Here is a 16,325-nt window from a genome sequence, read left to right as displayed (position 1 = left end):
CAACAGCAAGCCGCTCCCTTAAAGGGCCCCTCCCAGACACAGTTGCACTAAACAACACAAGATACACAGAGCTGACAACTGGTTGCAGACCCTGTGCCTGCAGCATGGATCCCCAGCTGCCGCAGAAGCAGCCAGAAGCCCTGGGCTAAGGGCTGCTGCCCACGGTGACCATAGAGCCCCGCAGGGGCTGGAGAGAGAGCATCTCTCAACCCCCCAGCTGATGGCCGCCATGGAGGACCCAGCAATTTCGACGTTACGGGACGCGGATCGTCTACACGGTCCCTACTTCGACGTCGAACGTCGAAGTAGGGCGCTATTCCGATCCCCTCATGAGGTTAGCAACTTCGACGTCTCGCCGCCTAACGTTGAAGTTAACTTCGAAATAGCGCCCGACGCGTGTAGCCGCGACGGGCGCTATTTCGAAGTTAGTGCCGCTACTTCGAAGTAGCGTGCACGTGTAGACACAGCTTTAGGCTGTGTCTACACTACCTCCCTCCCATTGGCTTTATTGGGTTGACGTATGGAATAAGAGTCTACTTAACTTCACTAAGGGCTTGTCTCCACTACCTCCCTCCTTCGAAGGGAGGATGGTAACAAGGGTGTTGGGAGTTTATTAATGAAGTGCTGCAGTGCATATGCATCACTGCATTAAGCAAATTCCACCCCACTCCCATGACAACTTTGACGGTTTAAACGTTTTAAAATTTTGAGGAGTAAAGGGACTTGGAAGTTGTCCTGGCACTTCCAAGTTTAAAACTTCCAAGTTGCCGTGGGGGGTGGGGTGGGGGATTTGCTTAATGAAGTGATGCATATGAACTGCAGCACTTCATTGATAAACTTCCAACACCCTTCTTACCATCCTTCCTTCGAAGGAGGGAGGTAGTGGAGATAAGCCCTTAGTGAAGTTAAGTAGACTCTTGTTCCATATGTCAACCAGATGAAGCCAATGGGATATCGAAACCAATGCAAGTGTTCACAGAGTAAAGGGCTACTTAGTGTGAGCAGGAGTGAAAGAACTGGGTTTTAATTAGTTCTAATACATTGGGTAACTATTTATATATCCACTGGACATCCCTTAAAGAACAAGAATGGTCCCGTGGTCTAAGGACAAGAGCAGTAGCCTGGACTCTGTGTCACTTTAGGTCTTTTGTTTGTTTTCATATCTATAAAACTGGGAAAATGCTGTTTGGCTGACTTGGCTCACAGGAAAACTGTGAATCAGCTAATGTTTGTAACACACTTTGAAGAGCAAAAGCGCTGCTGTGTAAACGCTTATTATAATTACAAGCAATTCACGCCTCAAAAATGACATTAGGCTTGGATGATGCACACAGAAACAAGGAGTTGAAAATTAGCTGATGCCTCCTGGAAAACATACGGTTATTCTATGCAGGGTCAGTTCTCTTTGGTGCTACAGGATTCCTCATTGTTTTTTATAAATAAAACACAGCTATTCCTTTGAGACTTTTCAGATCAGTTGGTTACTGTGGAATCACTATGATGTTACAAATGAAAATTTTAAGGTGGGGAACAAAAATAGAGTTACTAAATTCTTTAGCTGTAGAGGTACTGTTTTCATAAACATTCTCAGTATTAAAGAACAAGGAAAAAGAGGTCCTGAAAATCTGATACTGGATCCCTGTTGTTTATCTGTTAGAAATCATTTAAAAGTTTTTGGCTTTTCTTTTGTCCTCCAGTGTCTAAACACAAACAAGGTAAACTCCGTACATGTAAGTGTTAAAGGGTTGACTCTTCACATACGCTTCTTTGATGAGTTTTTCCCTTAAGTTCAGCAGGCCTCTGTAACTGCACCTGTGCAAACACACCACAACAGATGCACTGGTGAATTTTACTGGAGCATTTAATGAGGTCTTCTGAAGGTAGCCCTTCGGTGTTCTTTTCATATCAAGATTGCATCAGTGCAATAATTCCCTGGCATTTTCCAAACAGCTGGAGAATCCTGTAACTTTGCTGTGTTTGCGGTGAAATCTTGCTTTCCCTAACAATCTACTTTTCTTTCTCTTTAACAGTGGTTTGACTCCTCCCAAACGTAGTCGAGGGAAGCCAGCCCTTTCTCGGGTCCCCTTCTTGGACGGTGTGAATGGAGACTCTGATTACAGTGGCTCAGGTGAGAATAATGTCTATAGAAAACACTCTTTGGGGCAGACATAGTCTTTATGTCTGTGCAGAGCCTGGCATGATGTGTCCTGGTTTGTGAGTGAGGTGCTGCCACTGTACAAATAATAAATACAGTAATCCCCTGAGATACGCTCATTCAACTTGCATATAGAAAAATTATTTACCTTTTCCCATAATACAAGAACTAGGGGACACCAAATGAAATTGATGGGTAGTAGGTTCAAAACTAATAAAAGGAAATTTTTCTTCACACAGCGCACAGTCAACCTGTGGAACTCCTTGCCGGAGGAGGCTGTGAAGGCCAGGACTCTATTAGGGTTTAAAAAAGAGCTTGATAAATTTTTGCAGGTTAGGTCCATAAATGGCTATTAGCCAGGGATAAAGTATGGTGCCCTAGCCTTCATAACAAGGGCAGGAGATGGATGGCAGGAGATAAATCACTTGATCATTGTCTTCTGTTCTCCTTCTCTGGGGCACCTGGCATTGGTCACCGTCGGCAGATGGGATGCTGGGCTTGATGGACCTTTGGTCTGACCCAGTATGGCCGTTCTTATGTTCTTATGTATCTCAAGTTTACGTGGGGGGGGTGGGGGGGCAGTGTGGTGAGTGGGGAAGACCCCACAGCCCCATCACTGGAGCAGAGCCAGCTGTGGGGTCCCTGGCCAGGAGGGCAGGAAGACTCCGCAGCTGGAGCCTTCTTCCTCCCTTCCCCCAACCGTGCAGCTGTCTGAAAGCCATGCAGTTGGGGGAAGGGAGGGAGGAGACCCTTAGCCTGGTTTCCAGCTCTCCACTTGCAGGAACTGGAAAACTGAGTTGGTCAGTTTCCCAGGTCCAGCAAGCGTCTGGGAACCAAGCAGCAGTCTGATTCTTGGCTCCCCTGCACTGGCAAGACCCAGGAAACTGACCAGCCATGAGCTGGTCAGCTTCCCAGTTCCTGCAAGCGGTAGGAAGACTGGAACCAGGCTGTCCCCTGGTTTCCAGCTCCCTGCCACTCTGGGAGCTAGGAAGCTGACCAGCCCTGATCAGTTTCCCAGCTCCCCTCAACGTATCTGAAAATTCCAGTTACTCTGGGGCTGCAGGAACGCAACCCCCATGTAACTCGAGGGTTTACGGTAATACTGATAAAAGGTGTGTTGTCTCTGAAGCTGATTACATAGCTGGACACTGTCCTACTGCTATCACTGCTTGCCTTGGCAGTGTGCGTTATACCTCAGTGTAAGTAAGCCACACTCCTCCAATACTATCCAAGGCCATTCTCTGGTTTTTAAGCACATCTGCAAGCACATTCTGATATCAGGTTCTGAGGCCAGTCAGTGGCTTTATTGCAGATTTACACTGCGCAGCTGAGATCTCTACTATACATCTGTTCCCTTCTTTACAGCCGCTGTACTCAGTCTCCTATCTCAGTGGAAGTGATTATTGTCAAGGACATTGTGCATTTGGCAAACTGCTGCTGAGATAAGCTTTACATAGAGGGCCCACTCCTGCAGAGGGCAGCATCTATGGGAAAGCACTGTGAGTTTTAACCTCACATTGGCATAGCAAAAGAAAAAATAGATCATATATTTCTCCAAAGCCCGGAGCTAGTAGATAAGTCTTTTGTGTCCCACGTGGAACTTCTGCAACTCTTCTGGCTGTCATAGAAATGGTAACGAATCTTACTCCATCAGCCTGAGCTGGGATGATTCCCTGCAGAGGTTAAACAGCCAGATTCATGACAGCAGAAAAGTCTGAATGTTTGTGTTCCACTGAAAAAAAACCTGCTGCATGAGCAGCGGTGCAGATTCATCCTAACGTATCTTCACTGATTTCAGTAGGATTTCATTTGGGGTGTATTTGACCCATTATAACTGTGTTCTGGGAGTTATTGGGCCAAATTCACCACTAATGTAACTCATTTGATTTTCAGGGAGTTTCACCCTTTTACCCTAGAATGGACTCTGATCGGTGTTTGTATATTAAAGGTGTTTCTCGATTCAGGCGTGTGAGTGCGGTTACAGTTTCCTGTGGTGTCCGACCAATTCCGAAGCAAACTGTCCACATTATTCTGAAAATATATTTATTGTTCAAGCCAACCAGCCACTCTCAACCAGCCAAATAACCACATGTGGCTAGTGTGTTGGACACCAGGGGTTTAGGCAGTTAGAAGGGTGTTGTGGTGATCCTACCCCTTGAATTCAGAGGCTCTTATCTTGCAAGTCTGACAATATATATCACCACAGCATTAATAAGGCTTATCTCTTGCATCTTCTATGGGTGTCTGTGGGGTTCTTTTGTTATAGTGTTCACAACTTGTGATATTTTAGAGAGTTGTGTGGCGTAGGTGGTAAAATAGCTGAATATACGTAACTGTGAGCTGCCTAGTAAAACTCTGGGCTGTGTGATCAGCAGAGAGAGGTGAAAAGCCCAAATGCAACACTGTGATAGCTCAAAGGAGCATAAAACCACATCTTCAGTGTGTTTGGTTGGTAGAGATGGTAAGTGGTATGGAGAACCCACAGTGTCTCCTAGCTCTGCCACTGAGTTGCTGTTCAGTCTCAGGCAAGTCACTTCGCCTCTTTCTCTCTCAGTTTCTCCAGCTGTATAATCGAGTTAATATTTCTGTAATGAAAGCATCAGTGCAGGACTCTCATTCCTTTGTCTGAGTGCCACAAGAAACTCCCCAGCTCTTAAGATGTCTGACCCTTGGAAGCACTTCTGCCATTGTTTGAGGGCTCTGGACCATTGAGTATCCAACCTCATGTACCTCAAATCATTTTGGCTGGTTCTGTCAAGAAACCAGGAAGCAGGAGCTCCCCTAAACCCTACATCGCATATGAAACACAGATAAGGACCTGCCTAAGGCAGACCTCTCCGTAAGATCCTGCTGAGCTAAGGCAGAGTGTTTCAGAATGTGGAAGAGCCAGAGCACAGATTTGCTAGTGGGGAGGTAATGATTTAGGTTTTAATGTTAGTCTAAGGCTGAGCAGGGCTGCAGTGCATCCCAGAGGCAAAGCCATATGAATTTTGCATCAGCAGAGAGCAGGTTGGCATGGGACTAGTGAGACCACCTCTTGTCAGTTAGGAGGTGGCTGGGGAAATTCCAGGCAGGGAGACTCATCTTTTTGTTCTGTGTTTGTACAGCCCCTAGCACTGTGGGTGGTCCATGAAATAATGTCCACACAAGTGACCTTATAGTCACAGTTGGACAAACCCTAGTCTTCAACTTCCAAGACCTGAAATCTTGAAGCCACATTGTCCAGCTCTGTAATTAAAATAGATTAGTTCAGATAGGGGAGCTCTCATTGCACCATCCCAAGAGAAGAGGAGTGGGGGAGCAGGGAGTGCTGCCTACCCAAGGCCCTTCTCTTTAATTTATCCCTGGTCCACCTCTGCACAAAGGTGAGAAGTAGCTCTGTTTCTGGTATTGCACAAGAGCACAGATTCTGGGAGCAGAGATGTGGAGCGTCAGCAGAAGGCATAAACAAGGGGCTTTATGTTTTCCTGCAGCCCTCCATCAGGTAAGTGGTGTTGATTGTAACATTGTGTGGATGCACACATACTAGTGGTGACATGTATGTTTTCATGGAGTAACGGGGCGGATATAGGTTTATTTTGAACCCAGTGAAATGTCAGCTGCACATTGACCACTGAGCGAGTAGTTTTAAAAAGCAAGCCAGGAACTGAGCTGGTGAATTTTAGCCACAATAGCAGTCTCGCCTGCCTGCTTTGGAGACTGTGTAGGCTGGCGTGTCTGAGTTAGTAGACAGAGCAGTTTCTTCTGTTCCCCTGCTTCTAGATACTAATGCTCAGATGCTAAAGTCATGGCTCTTTGCATCCCCTTAGGCAGAAACCTCCTGATGCCCTTTGAGAGCCATGCTGAACTGGAACCTTTGGAGCTGGTGTGGGCAAAGTGTCGAGGCTATCCATCCTACCCTGCCTTGGTAAGTCGACCTGTTGCACAAACCCCTCCCCTTCTGCCGCAGCAATTTTAGCAGCGCAGAGTCGTGCTGGGGATAAAGCATCACCCATTAGAAAAAGAGAAGCTCCCTCCAGATCCCGTAATCCCTGGTTCTTTCCTTCAGCCGGTCAACTGCTAGTTTGCTCATTGTTTCAGACCACTGGGAAAATGTTGCAAAATGGACATCTGTGGGTGCCAGGCAAGGAACACTTTCTTCTCCTATCCTGGTCACTGTTCTGGTGCATTGCACGAACTACCTATGCTGGTGGTGCTATATGGCAAAACACCTGAGGTTGTGAGACATGAGTGTGCAGTTACACACTGTTGCTTGCATAGTTATTGTAGTTATACATGCAGATTCCTAATTGGCCATTTTCATGTGTGGATATACAGTGATTGTGTACAGAGTTACAATAACTGCATGTGCAAGTCATGCAGTTGCACATGCATTTTTGCTCCAGAGCTGAGGTGTCCAGCCTTTTGAACAACAGTCCCTGAGTACCTTTCAGACTTGATACACAGGCTGTTACTAAGAGTATGTCTTCACTATGCGGAAGATCGACTGGTCAAGGTTGATTTTCTGGGGTTCGATTTCACGTGCCTACTGGAGACACGCAAAATGGAACTATCTGGGGTCAACACTTGACCTCTGTCGTCCTCAATATTGCGAGGAGTAAGTGAGGTTGAGGGGAGAGATTCTCCTGTTGACCTCTCTCTGTGAGGATGGCCAGATAAGTCAATTGTAGATAAGTCAATTCCATCTATGCAATTGCTGTAGCTAGAACTGCATATCTACAATCGACTTTAATGTCAAATGTGGACCTGGCCAAAGAAATCCATAGACTTGGCATCCGGGGTTTAAAGGAAACTTGCTGGATTTCATGACAAGACAACCAACAACTGTTGCTCAAACTGCAGTTAGCACAGTTTGGTTTTCGAGCATTATTTAAATGACCCAAAAATGGAGAATTCTCACATGGGTTTGAACAGAAGCCAGAGAAGCAACAAGCATGATTCTGTTTTTCACAGTTTCTGCTGCATATAACAAAGACATCTCTTAAGTTGATCTTTTTGCTTCTGTGACCTGTGTAGTTTCTCAGTTTGGCTTCCACTCATGCATCTGCATTGTTGGATGAGCTAGGATAGACAGAAAGCTGATGGGCACTGGTAAGCCTCTGGTGGAAAATAGGAGGAAGTAAAAGCTGCTGTAGACAAAGGCACAGAAGTTACAAAGGTGCTGGTATAACGACAGTTTTTACACCATGCTTGAGCTTAACCAGGGTTTATACTTGGTTGTGGCCAGGCAAAATTCCACCGCTAGACAGGACCAAACTATGCTAGAACGATGTTCATAATCCATGTTCTTAGCTCAGACAGGAGCCTAAGGTAGAGAACAATTCTTCTGTGCCATCTTGTATTGGCCAACTAAGGCACCTAGATCCTGGTTTGGCCACAAGCAGAGTTTAAACTGTCAAAGGTTGGTTTTTAACCTGTTACCTCAGTATAGACAGAGCCTTATTTCCTGTGTGAAACTGGACATTATCTGCTGCACTCTGAAAGGGCATTATCGAATTATCTCCACTGGTCATCCAAGCCAGTGGGAAGCATTTCTGCGCCCATGTCAGAAAACTCAGATGACTGGACCTGGTTTCATGTCTGGTTTCTGCAATTTCAGCTTCTCCTTCTGAGCTAGTGTACTTGTCGGGCACCTGGTCATTTCTGCCTGAGCACCAGCGTACGTCCACAGCAGTAACTCCAATGGAATTGCAGCCGGGAAAAACTGACATGGGATCAACATATGTCTATTGGATATAATAATCTTGTTATATTTACTGCCTGAATGTGGAGGAGAAAGATCTCTGTAGATAATAAAAGTCTGGGTTTATACTAAGTTATTGACTTATATCTTGGTACTGGCACATATGTAGAAATACAGTATTGTGACAGTGCCTCGCTGTATGTTTGTGTCCTTTCCATTTCAAAATCAACCTCTTGTGGGAGACTTTATGAGGGTCCCACATTAGTCCATGTGCCGAGACACAAAATTCATTCTACGAAGACTGTGTGCAAGGAGGGTGCCTCTTACTTGTGTGCAATTGGTCACTTTAGTTATCTAGCTTGGGCATACTGGAAGAAGGGGAGTACTGATAAGGTAGTACACTCTCTTACCATTTCTCTGGGGTGTCATGCTTAGCATAATGGGACCTTGATCCTGATCACAAGCCTGGGGTTGCTGTTGTAATGCAAATATTAAATTATCATCATAATGGCAATCTTACTAGCTTAGGTGCTTATATGGCTTCCATTACCCAATTCTGTCTTGACTGACGTCCCACGTAAACTCTTTGGCTTCAGACTGCATGTTGCTTGGCCAGTGCTCGGCCAGCTCCCCGCTCCCTACCCCACCCAGTCCCAGGCATGGGGCTGCTGTGGTGCCAGTACTCAGTACCAGCACAAAAAAAGCACTCTGCTCAGCTATGAACATGTTTAATCTCTGATGCGGAGCAGATTGGGAGCCCCCCTGTCAGCACAGATGTATTTTGCATTGGGAAATCCCACATCTGCCATAAAAAGTCTGAGCTCTTTTGCATGCACTCACATCCTCTTCCTCCCCGTGGTTCCCTGCAGGTTGTCTCTACCGCCCTACCCCCCAGCCTCCCATGCATTTTTGCTCAGGTAGCACAGAGCAGGACTGTCCTCTTAGGTGAGGGGTCAGTGATCCCCGGCACAGGTGCCAAGAGTGGCACGCGAGACGATTTTCATCAGCATGTGGGAGCTCAGCCCCACCCACCCCTTCTTCCCTCACGTGGCCTGGAGCTTGGTCAAAGCCATGCGGTGTGTGGATTAACAAAAGACCAGTTAATGCTGCCAGCCACGCCCTAAACGGGAAAGCTCTTCGTCTTCACTTATTCACTTATTAATGAGGCTGCTGTAAGTAGTGACTTTAAAGAGTTTCACCGGTACTGGGAAGTAGAGGTCAAAAAGTCAACCTTGGAAAGGTAGCTGACCCCTGTGACTTAGGCTTAACATGCAAGAGGCTTTCTGTGGCACGGCCTTCAGAGTACTAATCTGTGTACCTCCTCTGTCTCTCCAGATAATTGATCCCAAGATGCCACGTGAGGGCCTCCTTCACAATGGAGTTCCCATCCCTGTTCCCCCGCTGGATGTGCTGAAGCTGGGGGAGCAGAAACAGACCGAGGCAGGAGAAAAGCTCTACCTTGTCCTGTTCTTTGACAACAAGAGGACCTGGTGAGTGAACAGATATTGCAGGATGGGCTGCGTCGAAGGACGATTTAACAGAATCTTTGGACAAGGGGGCATAGAAGGCATGTCTTTATTAAGGCTGACGGAAGAGGCGGGGGATTTTTAAAGGCACAGCAGTCACAAAAATCTCATTGAAATGGCCTGCACACTGCTCTCTTACTGAATGTGTGTTACTGGGATCTTCTGCTTACATGATGAACAGCTGGAAGAGGCCTTTGCACAGTAGCCTTACCCCACAGGAATCCAAACATGCTGAACGGTCTCAAGTTACAGAGTGGGACGTGTAGGTTGGATATGAGGAAAAACTATTTCCCCAGCAGGGTGGTGAAGCACTGGAATGTGTTACTTAGTGAGGTGATGGAATCTCCATCCCTAGAAGTTTTTAAGTCCCAGCTGGACAGAGTCCTGGCTGGGATGATTTAGTTGGGGTTCATCCTGCTTTAGGCAGGGGGCTGGACTCGATGACCTCCTGGGGTCCCTTCCCACCCTAGAATTCTATGATTCTATGAATTGTATTAAGATCTAGTTTTACAGTCAAAATCAGCAGCCAGTAATAAGTTCCTTTTGTTTCGAAAGCTGAGGCAATGTGTGCAGCCAGTTGTAGAGAACCTTTGCCAGCATTTCTAGGTCAGCATTTTCAAAACATTAGGCTATTCCATATTTAGACACCTAAATGCGCTGCTTTATATTTCAGAGCTGCAGAGTGCCTGCAGTTTCCAAACCAGGCTATCTTAGGCATCTGTCATAAGGCAACCAAATGAAAATTTTATGCCTAGCTCTTGAGGACTTTGTCATTTGGTCTTAAGCAAACTAAATACCCTGCTGCTCTGGGCCTCATGGATGGCCAGGTTTACAAGGTATAACAAGCCCTAAGTCAATGGAGTGCTTTGAAATTAAGCAGTAAACCCCCAAAATCCATGTGTGAAGCAATGTAAAGGCTGTAAAACTGGAACAAAACATCAAGAGGGAGACAAGGGGGTAAGCAAATGTCTTTTAGTGGCCAGTTTCTGTGGGTGAGAGAAGGAAGCTTTTGAGCTTCTGGAGAAGTTGGCCCACTAAAAGACATTACCTCACCCACCTTGTCTCCCCCACGGCCTGGGACCAAAACGATTACAGCCCGGCAGATGTAGCGGGAGAGAGGTGAGTCCTACCAATGATGCCAATAGCCACACCCACCAGGAGCGGCATTAAGGACTCAGGAGCTCACACAAGTACAGAGGGGTCGACAGTGAAGATCAGAGTCGCCTGGCAGGTAATTTCCAGGTGCTCTTCAAATCGCTGCATTAGAGAGCTCTGAGCAACCTAGGCATGCAGCAGACACTTGCACCTGGAAAGCCAGAAGAGAAAGAATGAGCTTATTTCTGCTGCTACTGCTTCTGTATTATTATTTTTTGTCTCTCCCCTTGACATCGCAAAATGGAATGAGGCTGGGGTTTTCAAAGGAGCCCAAGAGAATTAGGCAGCCACATCCCATTTTGGTGAGAATAGTCTGTTTTTAACAAACACCTTGTAAAACCTCTGTGTAGTGTGTTCTAGTGCATTCATTAGTAAAGCTCAGCTCTATGGGAGAGCAGCCAGGTTTGGAACCTGTCTGCCAGAGCAGACCTAGGTGATCCATGAGCTGTCCAGAGCATTGGTGCCAACAACTTCCTGGTACAGCGTGGGGCTTTCACACTGATGGGTCTGGAGCTCGCTTTCCATCTCAATGCTTCAGAGGAGGTGTTTGCTGCTCTTTGGGACAGTGCATTTTTTCGTGTCTTTGCTGGAGGAGAGGGAATGATTGACTGACATTACAGCATTAGTCCATCTAGCCCAGTGTCCTGACTCCGACAGTGGCTGGTACCAGAGTTTCGGAGTATCCCGATCTGTGGCAGTTGAAGTGATCCACTGACTGTCTTTCCCTCCTGTCTGCAGGGTTGTGTGAGGATTGGGTTAGAAAGGGGAGTGTAGAGGTTTTGTTAAAAGCTGGACATTTACAAACACGTAGCATCATTGGAGAATGCTACGAGCTTGTTATGAACAAAGTGACGGCAGCTGCTGCATAGGACAAATGGGCACAATTCAGGAGATTGGTGTTTATAATGGTTTCCTGCCTGCCTGGGGAAAAGGGTATCTCATCAGATCCTGTCCCTGGTAACATCCATGCAGTGGGGTCAGATTGGCTAGATAATTTAGCCTTGTGCAAAGCTAGGATGATTGTAGCCTGTAGCCTTGGAAGGGCTGGAAGTCTCAGTGGCCCCAGGGTGTTGGTCTTTCTTTCCCAGCCGCCCTTTTTCCATTTCTCTCTGTGACTCTTTTTTTCTTTCTTCTTGGATTGCAGGCAGTGGCTCCCACGGGACAAAGTTCTTCTGCTGGGAGTGGACGACACAGTGGACAAGCTGAAGATGATGGAGGGCCGTAAAACCAGCATCCGCAAATCCGTCCAGGTGGCGTATGACCGAGCAATGATCCACATGAGCCGTGTCCGGGGAGACCATGCCTTCGTCACGTCCAATTACCTGTAGGGAGTCAGGAGTGCCCACTCGGCCCCGTTTTCTCAGCCCCAGTGCTTGCACACGTTGGCACAGTGGACCTTGCTGGGCATAGAATGGTAGGGGATTCTTCCCTGCCTGGAGGAGCGTGGTGGGATTTTCTGCTGTGTTCTTTTGTGTTCCTGTGAGAGATGCACTATCCACAGCAGTGTGAGTGGCTCCTACGAAGTACCTTGATTTGTGCCAAAAAGCCTGTCCGGATTCTTTCTGAATGTGTCTCACCGAAGAGCCGGCAGGAGAAGAAGTGACGTTTCAGGCTGGACCACAAGAAAGAAGCCAGGAAGAGCTGCAGGGTGACAGCTGTGCCTTGGCAGAAGTCACAGCCAGCCGGTGACAGGTGGGGGAAGCTGCGCTCTGATGGTTGGACTTCATGCCCCATGCTGCTTTGGTTTTCTGTCTGCAGGCAGCCCTGCATAATTCTCTGGAGTCCATCACCACTGTAAATAACCCCTTAGTGGAACTCCAGCTGGACTGTCATGTGCCAAATTTACAATAACCATCACTGGACTTTTTTAATTTTATTTTAAAATGACATTGGTCACCCCACATCATTAACACATTTGCCGCCTACTGTTCTTGTTATGACTCTCAAGCCTATGGATACAGCCTGTGTTTTCATGGTAGGTTTTCACCGCAACAAGAAAAGATTGAGCTCATATTTTGGTAACTCTCCCTTTCTTCTCACGCACACAGACTTACGTGCACAGATGCACAGAGCTTTAAATAGAAAAACCAAGTTCCCTGATTTTGTTTTCTCCCTTTGGGTGGGTGATGGAGATGTTTAGTTGATAGTTTCATGTGTAAATTTCAATTTCACTGGCTATGGTATTTCCAAAACATTTACTTCATATTACACAGAGCTTTGAGTCTGGGCAAGGAAACATCTTTTATGTTTTATTAACCTAATTTTGGAAGTGTCTAATCAGCTGGGGCATCTTTGTGGACTTGAAAGTTGATCTGGGTGTGAGACAGACGCACCCCGTGGTGTCCTGTTTTGCACATTTGGTCTAAAACAACTAGCAGTTGGTCCCCAATTCTTCTTTGCCCTTATTTTTTCTGACAGTGTTTTAAAGTTTTCCTCCAGCTTGGTTTGGACTGAATTAAAACAGCGACTGGATCATTCTGGCTGGAGTGTCTGTAATCATTCCCCTCTCTCACTTAAAACTGTCTCTTCCCTGCTCTTTGGGGTCTCTAGCATTTGTGACGTATTCAAAACAGAAAACAAGAGCGCAGCTCTGCCCCGTTTTACTGCTTTTGTATTGCAAAACCAGGGGCAGTGGATGTTTAAAAGCTGATGACTAAACCTTTTCTTTTTTATTAGCCAAGGAAGGACTTCTAATTTCTCTTCTCTGTTCCATTGTGGGTTTTTTTCCTTTTAAATTTTAAGAACCAAAGGTGCAGATCACGACTGTAGACAGACTATCATCCTTTCGCTTTTTAACTTAATATTTTTTTATTATTTTAACTTTTTCATACTAAAGAGATGGTGGGGACAAAATAAGAATAAGAATAAACGGGTGGGGGGAATCACTGCCATTTCTACTTGGTCTACTTTTTTAAAGTACCACTTCTTATACTTTGGGACATGGATCCACACTTTAAGGAACATACCTGTAACATATAAGGACGGGGTATAGGATTTTGTAAAAAATAATAATAATCCCTACTGAGTGTGGATAGGGAAGGAAGTTATGTACATAGTTGTAAAATATTGTTCTAAATTATTCAGGCCTATTGTCACCATTCTTGAAGTCCTCAGTTGCGTTGCTGGGTCTTTTTGTATGCACACAGTATAATTTATTTAAAGGAACATACACTTTTTCCAGATAGTAGCTCAGCTGTGGACTTGTGACCAGTGTATAACTGTTTTAAGATCTTGGGGATGGTGGGGGTGGGGGATTTGTTTTGTTTTGTTTTGTTTCCTTTTTTGTTTTGTTTTATGTTTTTTTTTAAATGACATTTTAGAATTTTAATTGGCTAATATCCTGCTGTTGCTACGGGACCTAAACGTTACTGTCAGTCTGCTGTAAAGCACAGATCGCTCTATTTATTGTAGAAAGTGAGTTTATTTGCTTTCTAGAATTGTTTATATCAGATGGTATAAGAGAGGTAATAAGAAAATCTATGCTTGTAAAGAAAAAATGCTAATTTTACCTACTATAATCTGACTGTCTGAAACTATATTTTCTCTCTGAGAAATAAATGTTCTAATGTAACATTTCTGGTCGTGTTTTCCTGGTGTGCTCAGACTCTTGCAGACTCTTTTCCTACCCTCAGCCAGTCCCCTGAGATGAGAAACATGCAAGAAACCTAATAAGGTTGCCTGCATTACCAGATGATACTATAGGCAAGTCCTGGTATCTTGCATGTACTTCTTCCTCATAGTGTCAGGGCCCCTGGCAGAGCTGTCCTGTTCTGGCAAGCAGCATGGGATCTCTCGGATTGCAAGGTAGGGTCCTTCTGTCTGAGGAGTGACTCCATGGCTCCTCCGGGTCCCTCGCTAGTTACTGGATGCTATGGATTGTTTTCTTTTATCCTCTGTAAGGCAGTAAAGTGAAGGGCTCCAGGTGGGATGGATGGCTGTAGACAATGAAAATATTCCTGCAGAGGACAAGAAATTCACCCACAGGCAAAAGAGCAAAGCACGGCCACTGAATTCCCATTTAAGCCTCGAGGCTCTGATCCTGTGGCTCCTTGATTTCAGAGGGATGGAGCAGCGGTCTTCCTGTTTGTATGTCAGTGCAGAATTGGGGCTTAACAGCTTAAGTGTTCCTCATGGCATTGGCATGCCACACAGGGGGAAGGAGAACTAACCCCTGGCTCTGAGGTGTCTGCTTCCTGGGCCGGCCCGGCCTTGTCTCTGTTCACGTGCCTTTCTAAGGCTCACTGGCATGCCAGTCTGGCCTTGCTGTCTGATCGCTCTTGTGAAAGAATAACTGCTCTGAGGCTTGGGACAAGCACTTGCTTTTAACCTGATCATGTTACAGATGAAATCTCACCCATTGCCAGCCTGGGGAGAGATTTAGTATGGCTTTTCAGAGGCTTCCTTCCCATCTCTCTGCCACCGGGCTGGGCAGGAGCAGTTCCACTGAGTCAGTGGCTTGATATTGGGCACATGGAGGTTAGGTCCATCACTGGCTGTTAGCCGGGAAGGGTAGGAACGGTGTCCCTGGCCTGTTTGTCAGAGGCTGGGAATGGGTGACGGGGGAGGGATCGCTTGGTGATTCCCTGTTCTGTTCTCTCCCTCTGGGGCACCTGGCATTGGCCACTGTCAGAAGACAGGACGCTGGCCTAGATGGACCTTTGGTCTGACCCAGTCTGGCTGTTCTTATGTTCAATTCCTGCCAGTAATAGGCAAGCACACAACACCCTTCCACCAGTTATACCCATAACAGGCCCTGAGTGACTTTAGGTGCCTACAGAGTTCAGTGGGCGTTTTGCAGATCAAGGTGGATCCAAACCTGGGGAATAGACCCAGGAGCCTGGGGCTTGGGCACTGAAGTGTCTCTGTGGCTCTAGGCCTGAGTGCTATGGAAAACCCGGCCTCCCCTTCTGAAAACAGCAACCCTCAACCTGGCTCAAGGTGTTTGTGGGGTCTTTTTCTTATTGCGCAAGCTAATTTAACCAGAAACCCCCTTCCTCACAAGCCCTTTGCAGGGTACGTTATACACTGAAGTGGGATCAGACGTGGGCAATAATGCACTTGTAGCAGAGATTAAAACACAGGTGGGCAGAACCTAACGGCAAGAAATGAGGGGTGCAGGCTTGAGGGACGGAGTGAGGGAGGGAGGAAAGGAAGGAGGAGTGTAAATGCTAATTCCTGCACGCACTGGGCTGAGAAATAAACAGACTTCAGAGAAAAATCTTCATCATCAACAATGAGGGGCTCAGCACCCGCTGGTGTCCGACACCTCCCTCGCTATTTCCTTCCATCTCTCCCTGTGCCGTGTGTAGTGGCTTAGTTTCTGTAGACTAGCTTCACACCAATCTACTACATCATCTACCCATTCTTTGTGGGGTCTGCCTCTCCTAGTCCAACTGTCTCTTATGCTGAATACCAGTGATTTTTCATTCATCGTGCATTCTGCAGCTATACCCAAATAGCTGTAACTTGCATTGTATAACCTTCTGCACTAGGTTCCCTGTTGCCTGTATCTTCCTGTGTAATTCCTCGTTGGTGACCTTCTGCATTCATCCTGTCTCAGGATCTTTCTATAACAACTCCTCTCGAACACTAATATCCTTCTTTTTGAATCTTATGTTATCACCCATGGCTCACATCCATACAACATGCTGCTGAGCCAGCCTTTTTAGGTGACAAATCTGAGGAACTCTCCCAGATGGAAGTGACATTAGAGGAGGTTTTGGAGTTAATTGATAAGCTGAATAGTAATAAGTCTCCAGGACCAGACGGTATTCACCCAAGGGCTCTGAAAGAACTCAAATGTGAA

The 16,325-nt window shown here is 46.2% G+C and overlaps 1 protein-coding gene across 2 annotated transcripts in view; it reads left to right on the top strand.

Annotated features, from left to right (window-relative positions):
* The window catches only part of BRPF3 (bromodomain and PHD finger containing 3), a 45,208-nt gene extending 31,118 nt beyond the window's left edge, over positions 1-14,090 (top strand). For both annotated transcript variants that reach the window (XM_074977535.1, XM_074977534.1), the window contains exons 10-13: positions 2,031-2,128; positions 5,965-6,062; positions 9,174-9,328; positions 11,664-14,090. In XM_074977535.1, coding sequence (XP_074833636.1) covers positions 2,031-2,128; positions 5,965-6,062; positions 9,174-9,328; positions 11,664-11,847 — 535 coding nt within the window. In that variant the 3' untranslated portion in view covers positions 11,848-14,090. The remainder of the gene's footprint in view (positions 1-2,030; positions 2,129-5,964; positions 6,063-9,173; positions 9,329-11,663) is intronic.
* Positions 14,091-16,325: the final 2,235 nt, after the last annotated feature.

This window comes from Carettochelys insculpta, chromosome 26 (genome assembly GCF_033958435.1).
Source record: "Carettochelys insculpta isolate YL-2023 chromosome 26, ASM3395843v1, whole genome shotgun sequence".
In the NCBI taxonomy this organism is placed as follows: domain Eukaryota; kingdom Metazoa; phylum Chordata; order Testudines; family Carettochelyidae; genus Carettochelys; species Carettochelys insculpta.
Note: the sequence above shows the minus strand (reverse complement) of the source record. Positions and strands in the feature narration are given on the sequence as shown.